Here is a 14895-nt window from a genome sequence, read left to right on the forward strand (position 1 = left end):
CCTCCTGCCCTCCTGCCCTCCTGCCCTCCTGCCCTCCTGCCCTCCTGGAGTGGTAGGTTGAGAGTAGGTTGAAAGAGCATGCAAGGCTGGGAAGGCTAACAATCCCCACTACCTTGCCAATACACAAGGGAGCTGGTGACTAACTGCTAGGAGAAGAATCTCAAGGATTTAAAAATACCACCTGGCGGATACCCCAACCCCAATTCATTTCCATTTACCACTGTAAGTCAATGGCCAGTATTAGAGTGCCAGGGTCTTGTTAGAAAAAACACTACACTGTTAAATTAAGCTCATAAGAGGCGTGTTCATCAAATATATTGAAGATAAAGGAAACAGCAATATGAGTCTAGAGATCTATACAGATAACTAATTAATGGTATTTCCTTTGCATCAATCCTTATGTAAACAGATGTCTAAGCGAGAAACCCTAAAATCTGTCTTTACATGGTTCACACATGCCCACAGTTCATATATGTCCTTCATTCAAGACTCAATCTCAAAGAAATAAAGAATTAAAATTCAGAAAAAAGTAAGTATGTACAAGAAGAGTCATCAATATTAGATTAAAAATTTAAAAACAGTAACAATATATGTTTAGCAATGGTAATGATTACTAGTCATGTCACTTAAAGAGAAATACGTTCTGAGAAATGCCATGTTAGATAATTTGTCATTAGAACATCAGCGCAACTACACAGGCTAAGATGTTACCATATCATTAAGCAACATCGTCTTTACTGAACCACCATAAAGGCGTGCTCTCACTCAGAGAGCACAAACAGGTTTCAAATCTCAGGTAGCTTTTCCTGCCACACCCCTCACCCTACCCAGGTTTACTTCCACTACCAATTTCTACACACACTGCACTGAACTTAAATTTTATTTGTATCTACATCTCTGCCTACTTGTTTCTACTCCTAGAAGACACACAGTGGGATTTAGTCACCTCTGATGTGAGTCCACTGCAAGCTAACTACCAAGTGTTTAATATTTATGAGTAAAATATACCAGTATAGTTACATCAGTGTAAAACAGCAAAAAACTATGAAAAACACTAAAACTATATTTCATGTATCAAGCATTACTATGGCTGAACTTTAAAGGCACTATGCTCAATAAAATATTGCAGTTACAAAGAACTAATAATACTGTGTGGTCCCACATACAAGAGGCACTTAGAGTAAAAAGTTCACTGAGACAGATTGTAATGGCTGTCAGAGGCTGGAAGAAGGGAGCATGGAAATTACTATTTAATAAGTTTCTGTTTGAGAAGAAGAAAAAGTTTTGGAAATGGATAGTGATGGCCAACATTGTGGTCTCAATGCCACTAAACCGGACACTTAACATTGACTACGATGCTAAGTTTACTCATGTGTATTTTAACCATGATTTTTTAAATGTTAGTAACTTTTATCTTGATATGCCTGATAAGCCTATATCACAATGGCATTCTTTCCATCTTTCTCCATATTTCACATGCTGAACAGAGTTGCTTTTATAGTACAAAGTAAAATTACCCCTAAAAGAATAGACGCCATGAAAGTGGCTCATGATCATTCTAAGTGAGGGAGACGCTAGAACCTCAACAGCATAGCATAGCTCTAACGAGGAGGGAGGCAGCCGAGTAAACAAGAACAGCTCCTCAGCTGTCTTCTACAAACATTTTCCCATCACGCTTACTACTAGATGAATGGACTCAGAAAAAAGAAGGAGGTTCATGCATTTGATCTTAGACAGAGATCTGGAGGATGATGTTGTTCTCAGAGCTGGCAAAAGGCACACTGGAAGAGAAAGGGAGGTTGGAGGTTCAAAAGCTACAAGCAAACAGCTTGAAAGAAGCATCAGTACAGACACGCAGCCTCTCGCACTGCAGACCTGTGTAATGCCCCCCTTGCATGGTGCCATGATGATTGCACACAGCATACAGGTCATAGATGTAGTCCTCAGGGTCCCTCCCGAGTCCATAGGGCCTTCTCCATGGGGACCAATGAGATGGCAAGCTCCAGCTGCTCTGGCTTCTCTTAACCACATGAGGTGTCATGTCCAGGCCAGTCAAGGGGAACTTGACCATGTTCTGAAGTTTCATACGCCTGTCTCCTTCCTGTTGCAAGAAGAAAAACAAGTTCTGATGACATTTTAATGGATGCAGATGGAAGATCAGTTTAGCATGAAATGTAGGCCCTGTCAGTTAAATCACTGTGAATCATCTATCTGATATGTCTCAAGACACAAACTAGAGAAACAGAGTAATAGTGTGAACTCCAGGACAAGCTTTAGTACAACTTAAGTAGAAACAATGAGGGCCAACCTGAGGGGAAGGGACCTCCAGATTTTCATTTCTTCATCTGTCAAGGCTTTCTTTTTTGAGGGGGTGGGGGGCAACTTAGAAGCAAAGTGACAATTTCAGGTGGTTCATCCTGACACTCCTGCCAGATGTCTGAAGATTAATAAAGTTTAACTATATAAAGGGCACATCCCAATACCTAGCATAGGAGAGGCATTCAATAAACAGTGACCCTTTCCTCTCCACTTTTCCAACATGCACATTTACTTGACTGAACTTAGCTATTTATCCAACAATCTAAATAATCTGAATTTTCCATTAAACCTTGTGGAATAGCCTTGAAACATAAAAATCTGTGGAATGGATATTATTCCTGTTTTCTATGTCCAGGAGAAGATTTAAAAAGTAATCAGACAATCCTAAGGATTTATGGATCTATTAAAGGAAAATGCACATTCATAGGAGAAATGTTTCTGAATAAGGGCCAGGCTGAAGAACAGGGATTTTATTTTGTAGTGTAGAGAGAAGCACTGAGGTTTGCTGGGAGGAAGTGATGTCACCACAATTATGAGTGAAGAACTGTGAGCAGTGTGTAAAACACATAGGAAGGACAGAGTTATAGAGACTCAGAAATCAATCAAAAGACTGCAACTGCATAAGTCTAAACAGTAAGAGAAAAACATTTAGTGGCAAGGTGACAGCAAGCAGGAGAAACACACAAGAAATCCATGGAAAAGCCAAGTCAACTTGAGCAAGTGGCTACCTAGATTGGAGTGACAAGAAGGAATGCCCAAGATGACACTGAAGTTTTGAGTCTGGGATTCTGGAAGGAAAAGGTGAAGGAAATTAGTTAGCATTAGGAGAAAACAGAGAAGGCTGGACTGGAAACCTCTGTCAATTTCCACCTGCAGAGCCCAAGCAGGATGCCCAAGGCAAATGCCATGTTTCATTACCACAGAAGCCCAACTCCGAATCTAGAAAGGTTTGGTAATTTGGGATAGTCCCCTAAGTTCCACCTTTAGTGCTTAAGAAAGCCCAAGACTGGGGACTAGGTGTATATCACCCTTGCCACCCTTGCTCCATCTTAGGTCTTCACGCCTCCCCACCCCTATTGCTGTAACTCTGTCCTAAGCCAGTAGTAGCCTCTATGACGGCCACAAACTTGCAACTTTTCATCTGCTAACCACCCAGCAGCTGAAATGTTCACTTCAGAACACGTATTTGGCAATTGCTACTTCTATTCAAAGCTCTTCACTAAAACCTGACTCTGCCCACAAGGATTTGCTTGAACAGCTGTTCTCGACCCACCTCAGCTCCCACCACTACCCCACCTTCTGGAGTGTTCGCCCACTGCCCTGCTTCAGCCTCTTCAGGCCCCAGGCTCAGCATAACTGCTTCCTCTGTCACATGAAGACACAGTCCTGCTTCTCCTCGTCTAGCAAATATCTGCTCATTTTTCAGGCACAAACTCTCTTAAATCCAGGCCACAAAGACTCACTAAGGCTCACCTCTCATTAGTCTCTCTCACAATGGGGCTGTACAAGACACTTTTCACCTCAAGCGATAGACTTTGGGGGAAAGTGACTCATGAAGCGGTGTAACAAAAGCACATGTTGGTTTCTACATATGACTCATGTTCCCAACTATATAACAACTCCTTGGAAGAGGACAACACTCCTTATTACATTAAGTAGAAACACAATTCTACCTCTTTCACAAAGGATCACTTTACAATTCTAAAGTAAGCATACTAAAATGTAAGCAAAACATTTACAAGTCCAAAGCAAACCCTCAAGAACAAAGTAAAACATGTGCATGAAATATAATGTTCAAGACTTAAAGGATCACAGGATACTCAAATTTCTCTTTAGAAAACATGACCATAGATAGGACTAGTCAAACATGTATGGACACACTCAGACAGCGTAAGTGGGTGAATCCAAAAGGGCCAACCAAGAGTCCACACAAGCCACTAAAAGGAGTCAAGAGAAACAAGGTCTCACTAGCTTTTTCCAGTGACAGGATTTTCTCACCTGGCGGAATCTCTTGAGGTGTATAATAAGCACATCAGGCAGAGTCCACAGGCTTAATGTAATGCTCCCCTGCTGCAGCTGCTTGCAGTGTGGGCACCGCCAGGCATCATCTGGAGCAAGCTGGAAACAAGGAGCAGGACTTCCATTAGGCATCACATAATGAAAGCCTTTGTCATGGCATTCAGCTGGACTCCTTTCTTGCCAGGGCCTGGTATCACCTCAGAATCTCTCTGAAAACTGCACAGGAGGACATCCCATCGGATAACACAATCACAAGTAGCACCTGGCTGGTATGGACACTGGATGAGAGCTAAATAAACCTCCCTCAAAGAAGAATGACTTCTTTTACAATTTATCACCATTGCATCAATATGGACTTTCTTGCTCTAGGCCATCTTATCTCAGCAAATCATACTATTGTCCACCAAGGTGGAACCTAGGGGACTACCCCAGGACCCAGATCCCTCCCACTTTCTTATTCCTTTCACCCCGCCTCCCTCCATTTCTGAGCCTGTCTCTTCTCCACATTAACCTCACTGCACTCCAAGTTCTTGCTCACTCTTAGCCACACTTCCTGTGTCCTAACCCTTCTCTCCTCGAGCAGCACTGAACTGCTCCATGCAGTTTTCCCCACATGCTCTTAATAAGCATTTCCAAACATCAGTCCAATACTCTATAGCCAAATATAGCATCTATAAATGGGAAAGTTGGGGAATGTGTCAACTTAGAGGTGTCAAATGCATGAAAAATCCATCCTAGAAAGACAACATCCAACCTGGGATCACACATGGGATGAAGTAAGGAAACCCTGGAAATGGTAGACAATTCCCACCAGAATGAAAGAGAAAAGGTCACAGTCAGAATCTTTCGGAAAATGTCTATTTTAAGAGAAATACCCAACCTTAGAAGCCACCAGGTTCTAAAGATGCAGCTAAAAAACTAGAAACCAGAAGCATTCCCTTTAGGTAAAGCAAGAAAAAGCGATGAGAAATGTAGTCATTAGTGCCATGTACCATAAGGTGCCCGAATGGAGCCTGAGCAGAGGCCACTGAGAACCTCAGAGACCAGTATCCACACTTCAAACCAGATAAACAAGAAAAGCCTTTGGGGGGCAAAAGGGCTACCAACAGCAAATTTGTGTCAAATAGAGGAAAAAGACTGGTCTTTTTCCTCTATTTAACTTAAAAAGGGAAGCACAACTCATGAGATCTGTTTTCATGATGATGCAACTCAATCATGCTCACAGAAAAGATTTGGAGACAAAAGGGCAGATACTTGGGTAAATAGGAGTGATCAGAAAGTCAGATGAAAGGGACCCAAACTATCATCTAGTGGCATATCAATACCACCTTCATGTGGCATATCAATACTCCCCTTATGTAGCTATACTGTCTCACACTTGTATCAAAAGATTTCTGTCCATTTAATCCTAATATATTATAAACAGATACTTTCATGACATGTAGTACTAATGTCAAAATATCTAATCACTGATAGTTTCTAAGACATTTCTCTGGTTTCTGTACTGACTATAAACTGCTGGAAAGCTCCTAGGCCTTGTGATTGCACTCTGAGAATTCTTGGCCTATGAAGTCTTCCTGGCAATGAAGGCACTTGCTCTACAGGAATACAAACTTCCAGTCAGTCTTCTACATAGGTCTTCCTCATGGCAAGACAAGATGACTCTTCGGCATTTTCAACCTTTAGATTATGTTCCTTGTATTTGTCAGTGTTCTCCAGAGTCAGAGAACTTATGGAATGTCTCTTTATATTGAGGGAATTTATTGTGATGATTTACAGTCTATAGTCCAACTATCCCAACAATGGGCAGCTGTGAATGGGAAGTCCAAGAATCTAGTAGTTGCTCAGTCCCATGAGGCTTGTTGTTTCAGCTGGTCTTCTGTAGAAGTAGGCTCCAACAGATGTGCTAGCTAGTAAGTGCAAGCAGGCAAAGAGGAGTGATTCTTACTTCTTCCAAAGTCCTTATGTAGGCCTCCAGCAGAAGGTGTGGCCCAGGTTAAAGGTGTACTCCACCATGGCTGGATCTGGAACTTGCTTTGTCTCAGGCTGACCTTGAACTCACAGATCTCCTTGCCTCAGTCTCCTGGGATTAAAGACATATACTACCTTGCCTGGGCCTAAGCTTTACACGGCTACTATGCCTCAAGATCTCCATGACAAGATCCAGATCAGAAACTTGTGTCTTCCAGCCTCAAGAGCTGGATCACAGGTGAGCCCTCCAATTCTGGATTGTAGTTCATTCCAGATGTAGTCAAGTTGACAACCAGGAATAGCCATTACATTCCTTATATAAAATTAACCAACACCTCAGTCACAGGACAATCCAAGTATCCCCAATTAACTATCAGATCCCCACCCCCTCAATGCCTCCTTCATCAAAATCTTCCTGGAGCCTCATGACTTCAGATGCACCATCCCCACCCTCTCTGTGTCGCCTGTGTCCTCATGTGCTGTCCTCTCATTAACAGTACACATCTGAGGTGATGGAGAGAGCAGCACCAGCACCATCACAGTTCTAAAGCACCAGCACCATCACTGTTTCTAACACCTCCATGGACAGCACAGTGGCTCACACCCACATGATGATGCTCATCTGTACTGAGCCTGAAGACAGCTGGACTCCAAACAACTGTCACACAACCAACTGTTAAGTTCCACCTCCTCCTCTATATCTCTGCTGTTATTTTTGGCCCCACATTGAACTTCCCAAGTACCACACACACACTCCAGTACATATTTATTGAGCACATCCTATGGGCCAAGCACCTCTCTCAGATACAAGGATATTTAGTGAGAGAAAGATGTGTCACAGCTCTAACTGGGGCTCAAACTATCCTAACTCTCTCCCTTAGCTCTTGTGCTCCTGCCATACCGGCTACACTTTTTCAACCATGCCAAGCTCCTTCCTAGCCTAGAACCTTGTACACTTGTTTTCTTGCTTTAGAGTGCCAACAACCTGAAGGCAGAACCACTATTTTGATCCCTAAGTTTTCAGACTGCCTTGTGCAGGACCCAACACACCCTAGGAACTTGACAAACCTTTAAATGAATGAGCCTCTAGAGCAACCTCTCTTGCCATCACAAACTCCTCAATCCAGGGCAGCGAGTTGCTTTGCAGATCCAATGCTGCCATTGGCATCTGCTAATCCCTAAGCTTTGTATTGGTTTCAAACGTCTCTCAAGTCAATTTTTAAACACAAATAATGAAAAAGACAGGATGAACCAAAAGTTTTCAACTAGCTCCAAAGCCAACTAGCTGCTTTATAATTAAGCTAAATATTGATAAACATATCTTTTGATAAGCTATTTTTTTTTTAAGGAACTTGCTGCAAACAGGTTAGGGGAGAGAACTCAGTGAGACTCTAAAAATTATTTCCCAATATTTGAAGCAAATTACTATTTGTTGTACTGTGACCAGAGGTCCTATTCCAGGCTAATTTCAATCCCTATCAGACCTGAATGAGTGCCAGGTCTTACGTAGGTAAAGTCCTTATAACAGAAGGCACTCTGGCAGCTGCAACAATCATTTATTTTAAATCAGGTAGAAAAATAGGAAAAAGAAGTTCTAATCCTAAGGTACCTAATTCCGTGTGTACAAGAGCAAAGACTGAACTAATGGTCAAAATTAAGATCCTGCTATGGCTTGATACAAGTGCTCCCCAAAGGCTTATGCACTCCATATTTGGTCCCTACCTGGTAACACTATTTTTGTAGGTCCTGGAAACCTTGGGAAGGATCTGGCTGGAGGTAGTAGGTCACTCACCATAGAACTTTGGGGTATCTTTTTCCTGGCCCCTTCCTATCTTTTGTTGTTGTTGTTTCTCGACAACCCTGAGGCAAGTAGCCTTCTCCTCCACATACTCCCCATCTCCAGGATATTCTGTCTCATGGAAGACCCAGAATCAACAGAACAAAGGACAATGGCCTGAAACCAGGAACTAAAATAGATCTTTTCCTCTGAAGTTGTTTATCTTGAGTATATCAAGTATTCTGTCACAACTATAGAAAGTCAAACTAACACAGATCATGAACAGCAACAGAAGATTGGATGAACTCTACAAATACTGATCAAGATTTCTCATAGGCCTGGGCCCCACAGAGATTTATCTATCTACCTGTCCATTCAACATTTAAATATTTACTGAATCCCTACTCTATGTAAACCACTGTGCCAAATATTATCTATTATGTATGTGCTGCTCTGTACTGGAACCACAGTCACTAAAGCATTTGAGACGGAGTTTACACAACTAAGAAACTTAATTTTTCATTTTATCTTAACTACTCAATCTAAATTTGATTAGAAACTAACACCTGTGATTATGGTACATGTGTACTAAACTAAGAAAAGCTGGGTTGTGTTGGCAGCCATGTCTGTAATCCCAGCACCCAGGAGGGAGAGGGAGAGGACTGCTTTAAGCTTGAGACCATGCTGGTTTACACCGCAAGTTTTAAAGCAGCTAGGACTACATCATAAGACCTTATCTCAAAAATAAACACATAAAACAACAAAAAAAAAGTTTTCATTACTAAGGAAAAATTATTTTAAAATTCCAAATTGAAAAGAACAAAAAATATGTCATTAAAAAGAAAACAAATAATTACAAAGGTTCATTTCTAGAGCACTCTGATAGTTTGTATATGTTTGGGCCAAGGAGTGACACTATTAGGAGGTGTGGCCTTGTTGGAGTAGGTGTGTCACCATATGAGCTTTAATACCCTAGTCTTAGCTGCCTGGAAGAGAGTATTCTGCTACCAGCCTTCAGTAGAACTCTCAGCTCCTCCTGCACCATGCCTGCCTGGATGTTGTCATGTTCCTGCCTTGATGATAATGGACTGAATCTCTGAACCTGTAAGCCAGCCTCAATTAAATGTTGTCCTTAGAACAGTTGCCTTGGTCATGGTGTCTGTTCACAGCAGTAAAACCCTAACTAAGACACACTTCAAATACTCAAAACTTTAAGTCACTCCTTGTAAAAGTTCTAAAAGAACTAACACTAAAAATGTCCACTTAAATGTGTGGAACCTGTGAAAATGAAAATTCCTGGGTCAGGATGAATCGCTTCACTGTCATCTTGCAGGCCCTGCATCTTACCCGTTCCTCTTTGGTGTAGAGTTGGAAACACTGTGATAAAGTGCAGGTTTGTGGTTGATGATGCTGCTCCTTCTGCAGACGGACACTCTCTGCATCAGGGATATACTCATCTTCTGTATTTACAAACAAGCTGCAATTCAGGGGAAAGTAGCTTTCAGAGAATATCTTATAAAAACATCCACAGACACAACAACGGCTTTTTAAAGTAGCTATAAATTCATAACCCAATAGATCAATTCAAAGAATGTGGCCATTCAACTCTTCTACATTCCAAAATGTTCTTGGAAATGTCTCCATCTGCAAAGTTATTTCAAAAGTTGACTTGGAGTTAGCTTTTTTCAACTGTCCATGTTATGCTCATTGGTCTAAATTATTGTATGTACATGTATCTGTGTGGGTATGCACATGTGAGTATAAGTCTCCATGAGGGTCAGGTGTCAGATCTCCTGAAGGTGGAGTTAAAGGCTGTTAGCCACTTGACACAGGTGCTAGGAATTGAACTTGGTTCCTCTGCAAGAGTAATATGTGCTCTTAACTAGAACTACCTCTCAGTCACTGCTGCCTAAATCATTCATTCTTGTCCATGGTATCTAAGGACATGTATTTGATGCAGGCTTACCAGTTTACAGCCATACGATCCTGAACACACCTGATCCTATCTGATATAAGCCTACAAGAGCTTGATGATCCTGTAACAAAAAATTCAAAGTAGACTAACCTACATGGCAGTTAATGAACATATGGCTTTCCCCTCAGCAGCAGTAAGTTTTCTCAAGTTTTGAGCCTTGGACAGAAGAAGTTGGGGAAAGAATAATAAATTGCTTCAACAAAGTGTTAAAACACACTTAAGGTACTCAGTTAATGGTAAGACTTGTATGCTCCAGCTAAATAGAAATATCTACGTGCTGCTAAAATGGCAATAAAGTTAAAGGGAGGGAGGGAGGGAGGGAGAAAGAGAGAGAGAGAGAAAGAGAGAGAGAGAGAGAGAGAGAGAGAGAGAGAGAGCGCACAGTAACTTACAAATCTTTTGTCTCCTTGTCCCATTCTACTACCAGTTTCACATGAGCTGTGCCACCTGGACCACAGGACTTTAATGCCCTAAAGAATGAGAGTGGAGTCATATATTATTTCTAAATGAAAGAGTTTACTTAAATATGATTATAGTCTATCTAGAATCTTGTAATTATAGGAAATCTTTATAGTTCCCAATCAGAAAGTTTTTAATGAGACCAATGTAGCCTGATTTTGTAACTAGTTTACAAGCAGAATGAAAAATCATAAAACATGCAATACAGAAATAAGAGTATAAGAACTTTAGTATCACCATATAGGTTTGCTCATACACTCTCAGATATTATGTATTATCTTTCCAACTTCCGTCCAGTGTCTGACCTCACACTAGATGCAGTTTCTTATGAACAGTCTGCTCTCCCACTTGCTCAACCCCACCCCACTATGCCGAACTTATGTCCATGTCAACACCTCTGTGCCTTCCTTCTCCATAAATGCACACTAGTCAACTCACTGGTTATCACCATTTTTTGAGCCACTCACAAAATTAATCTTTTATCTTTTGCATTTGGTATAAAAGTTTATATTATTTATCTCACCTACTTTCATGTCTAAAACCAAACAAAAGTATGTTGTTTAAAAAAAAAACTGAGGGGGTGGGGTGAGACAGGATCTCATACACCACAGGTCTCATTCAAATCACTACATTGCCAAGAACAGCCTTCAAATTCTGACCCTCCTATGCTGGAATTATAGGCATGAATCATCGCACAGAGCTGAGTGCTTTTCAACAGGATGTGTTGAAAAGAATCATCACAATAAAAACAGTACAATTTTTTCATATTTATGTAGCCACATATGGATAGTCTATAGACATATGTCTGCTAGTACAATAGATAGTATAAAGGTAATAGAATAATATTATCTATAAATCACAGGAGTAGCAAAGTAGAACAATTAATTCCATCAGGAGTAGGACCAATAAATGTTTTCTTAATAAAGAAATTATGGACAGCAGAAACTATCCATGTAAAGCACATAAGAGACAATGTTACATGTTCAAATACCCATCAATACAATGAAGACAAAGACAGGTTTCCTGTAGTAGAGAAAGGACTGGCAAAGAGACCTAACCAAAGATGAATAGAGTTCAAACTATGGGAGATGGGGTTTACCTTCTAGACCACAAGTTACCAGGTAAAAGTAATGACTCTGATTAGAACATTAGCCTGGAACATTTCAATCTTGGTGAATTAAGAGTGTAATTTCTTTATTTATATTTATGTATACATGCATATATATATATGCATATATATATACACACACACATATACACACACACACAGCACACACATGTAAATGTATATGTGTATATATACGTGTGTGTGTGTGTGTGTGTGTGTGTGTGTGTGTATATATCCCCCACCCCTCTTCCTAACATGAGCTACTCTAATTTCAAGGAAGAGCAAAGAATACTTCTGTGCTGGCTAGTTTTATGTCAACTTGACATAAACTAGAGTCATTGGAAAGAAGGGAGCTTCAACTGAGAAAATGCCTCTATAAGACTGGGCTGTAGGCAAGCTTGTAGGGCCTTTTCTTAAATTAGTGATTGATGTGGGAAGGCTGAGGCCACTGTGAGTGGGCCCACCCTGGACAGGTGGTCCTGAGTTGTGTAAGAAAGCAGACTGACCAAGCCATGAAGAGCAAGCCAGCAAGCAGCACTCCTCATCATCAGCTCCTGTCTCCAGGTTCCTGGCCTATTAGTTCCTGTCCTGACTTCCTTAAATGATGAACAGAATGTGGAAGTGTAAGCCCTCCCACCTTATTTCTGGTCATGGTGTTTCATCACCATAATAGTAACCCTGACTAGGACAACTCTGTACCTACTATGAATCAAAAGTAAAGTAAGTACTTAATTTCTATATGAGCTTAAAGAGCTTGAGACACTTACACGGAAATCATAGCAGACATTACTTTAAGTGGCACATGTAAGGTTCTTGAAGGTGGTTTTATGTTTGTCTATTACCTTTCTACTGTTGGGTGGCACAAGGGCTGTTCTTCCTGAGGCAGCAAGTAAGTTATTCCCACAACACTGACCACACGCAAACTGAATGGGCACACCTGTATCAAATGTCAAATGAGAATTAGGCTGGACTTAGTTAAGGGCATGTTTCCAAGCAGCATTTTCAAAACAGATCATAGGAGCAACAAACAGCTCACCCTGCAAAATACTTGTCCACTTTGAATACAAGGTGCTCAAATGCAACTTATTTATCAAGTATATAAGCATACTGCTTTCACTGCACAGATTTAATGGTTTTCTATGAATACCTTAACACAGCAATAGTAGTTTTTAAAATTACCGAAGTTCTATAGTGTCTTCAAGCTGATCATATGGACTAGATTGTCACCATAAGGGAACACAGAGCAATTCACAGGGAACTTCTGCAGTGGCAACTCTTTTCAGAAATTAGAGGTAAATTCTCGGTTTTGAAAATCCCAACAAAAGCAGTTTCACTGCACTAACTGCTGCTTCTAAGTAAAAATCATGTTCTACTGGGATATCAAGGTGCTTACAAACCTGGATGCTGACAGTAGGCCTCAAGAAATACTTCATCTTCTCCAGGATCTCCTTCTGTAGAAGGTCCCATGCTACTGTCTTCTCTAGGTGCAGGACAAAGGGCAGTCCAAATCTACAACACAAACAATGGGATCACCTTAAAATACAGCAATTCCTTTAAAGAGTTGCAATCTCCTAGTCTTGGTCTTTTTGGATTAGATCACAATCTAACTGGTTTTAGCACAGTTCTCAAACAGAGAAAAAAAAAAAAAAACAATGGTAACTCTCATAAGGAGACAATAAGGTCAAAAGAACTGCCTAGATCTCTCAGGCAAACAAATGGTTTCTGTGGAGCAATAAGGAGGCAGAGACAGTGAACAAGAGAGATCAAAGTGGACAGGAGCCTGAGCAAGTGTGTACAGCAAGACATAAGTTGTAAGGAATAGGTAAGGCTAGAGGGTCCAAGAAGCAGGCAGCAACACTCTAGAATTGACAAGAGAGGTATTGGCAAGCAAGTGATACTTGAAGACAACTCCTAACTAGGGTAGAAGTCAGCAGGGCTCTGCCAGATTCCTACACCACATAAAACCAGACACACAGTTCTGTAGTTCTCAGCCTCAGCTACATCTGAAACCATCAAAGAAACATCAAAAATGACTGTTGCCCAGGCCAGCTCCAGAGATTCTGGTCAAGTATGTCTGCAATGTGATCTAGCACTGAGGCTTTTCTGAGGCGGGCCCAGGTAGTTCTAATACACAGTTAAAAGTTAAGGACTGTTCTGGCTCCAGCTTTATTCGTGCCCTAGTTAAACCTATGCACTGATTCCTGAATGCCTCCTCTACACACCCAGATCAGTTGCAGACCACACTCCCTCAGCATGGAATTCCCTCCCCACCTTTCTATACTCTCTCCTCCTCATCTGGATGATACTCTCATTCCCCACAAACCACAGCACTAGCCACTGGTTATAAACACTGCCTGACTTTCCATCTGCTTCCATGTGCTGGCTAGGTTTATGTCAACTTGATACAAGCTAGAGTCATTTTGGAAAAAGGAAATTCAATTGAAAAAATGCCCCCATCACATTGGCCTGAGGGACATTTTTTTGATTAATGAGTGATGTGGGAAGGCCTAGCTCATTATGGTCCTGACCTGCTGGTCCTAGATAGGTGCCATGAGAAAGCAGGTTCAGCAAGCCATGGTGAGCAAGTCAGTAAGCAGCATGCCTCCATGGCTTCTGCTCCACACCCTGACTTCAGGTTTCTGCCCTGGTTTCCCTCAGTGACAAAATGTAACTTGAGAGTTGTATGATGAAATAAACCCTTCACTCCCCAAGTTGTTCATGGTCATGGTAGTTTACCACAGCAACAGAAACCCTAACTAAGACAGCAACAGACTGATGGCAAGGAAGAAATTTACTTACCTTCGTGGCCTAAACAGCGAATAAGTAGAAAACAGAAGCTGCTGATTCAGTCAATCAATGCAATAATGAGAAAGCTTGCTAAAAGATGAACTCTGATGAAGACTCAGGCTGATGCAGAGTTGTAAAAAATACCAAAAAAACTAATTCCTAATGACCATCTAGTGGTTTACCCACCAAAGTAACACTGAAAGCCCCCACGGATCAAATAGCTTCCTATCACAAGGTAATGACTCTGCTCTGTAGAGTCTGGTGCCACTAAAGGGTTTTCATAGCTACCAGTGCAATGAAAATACCATGAGCTCCTTTCCACTTTGTACCTTAACCACATCATACTTTTAATCTGCACTGGGGCCTCCTCTACACAGGACCTCTCCCCAGAGGCTACCACAGCTGGCTCCTCCTCCTTGGGGCACTGTCCTGTTCTGGTTCACATGCAGAGGCTACCACAGCTGGCTCCTCCTCCTTGGG

At 41.3% G+C, this 14895-nt stretch overlaps 1 protein-coding gene across 1 annotated transcript in view; it reads right to left on the reverse strand.

Annotated features, from left to right (window-relative positions):
- The window catches only part of Usp31 (ubiquitin specific peptidase 31), a 59617-nt gene that overhangs the window by 11959 nt on the left and 32763 nt on the right, over window positions 1-14895 (reverse strand). The window contains exons 8-13 of the mRNA XM_028764229.1: window positions 13026-13137; window positions 12471-12565; window positions 10454-10531; window positions 9434-9563; window positions 4318-4437; window positions 1876-2101 (exon numbers count right to left, since the gene is read on the reverse strand). Of these exons, the coding sequence (XP_028620062.1) occupies window positions 1876-2101; window positions 4318-4437; window positions 9434-9563; window positions 10454-10531; window positions 12471-12565; window positions 13026-13137 (761 nt within the window). The remainder of the gene's footprint in view (window positions 1-1875; window positions 2102-4317; window positions 4438-9433; window positions 9564-10453; window positions 10532-12470; window positions 12566-13025; window positions 13138-14895) is intronic.

Source organism: Grammomys surdaster, unplaced genomic scaffold (genome assembly GCF_004785775.1).
Source record: "Grammomys surdaster isolate TR1022 unplaced genomic scaffold, NIH_TR_1.0 142, whole genome shotgun sequence".
In the NCBI taxonomy this organism is placed as follows: domain Eukaryota; kingdom Metazoa; phylum Chordata; class Mammalia; order Rodentia; family Muridae; genus Grammomys; species Grammomys surdaster.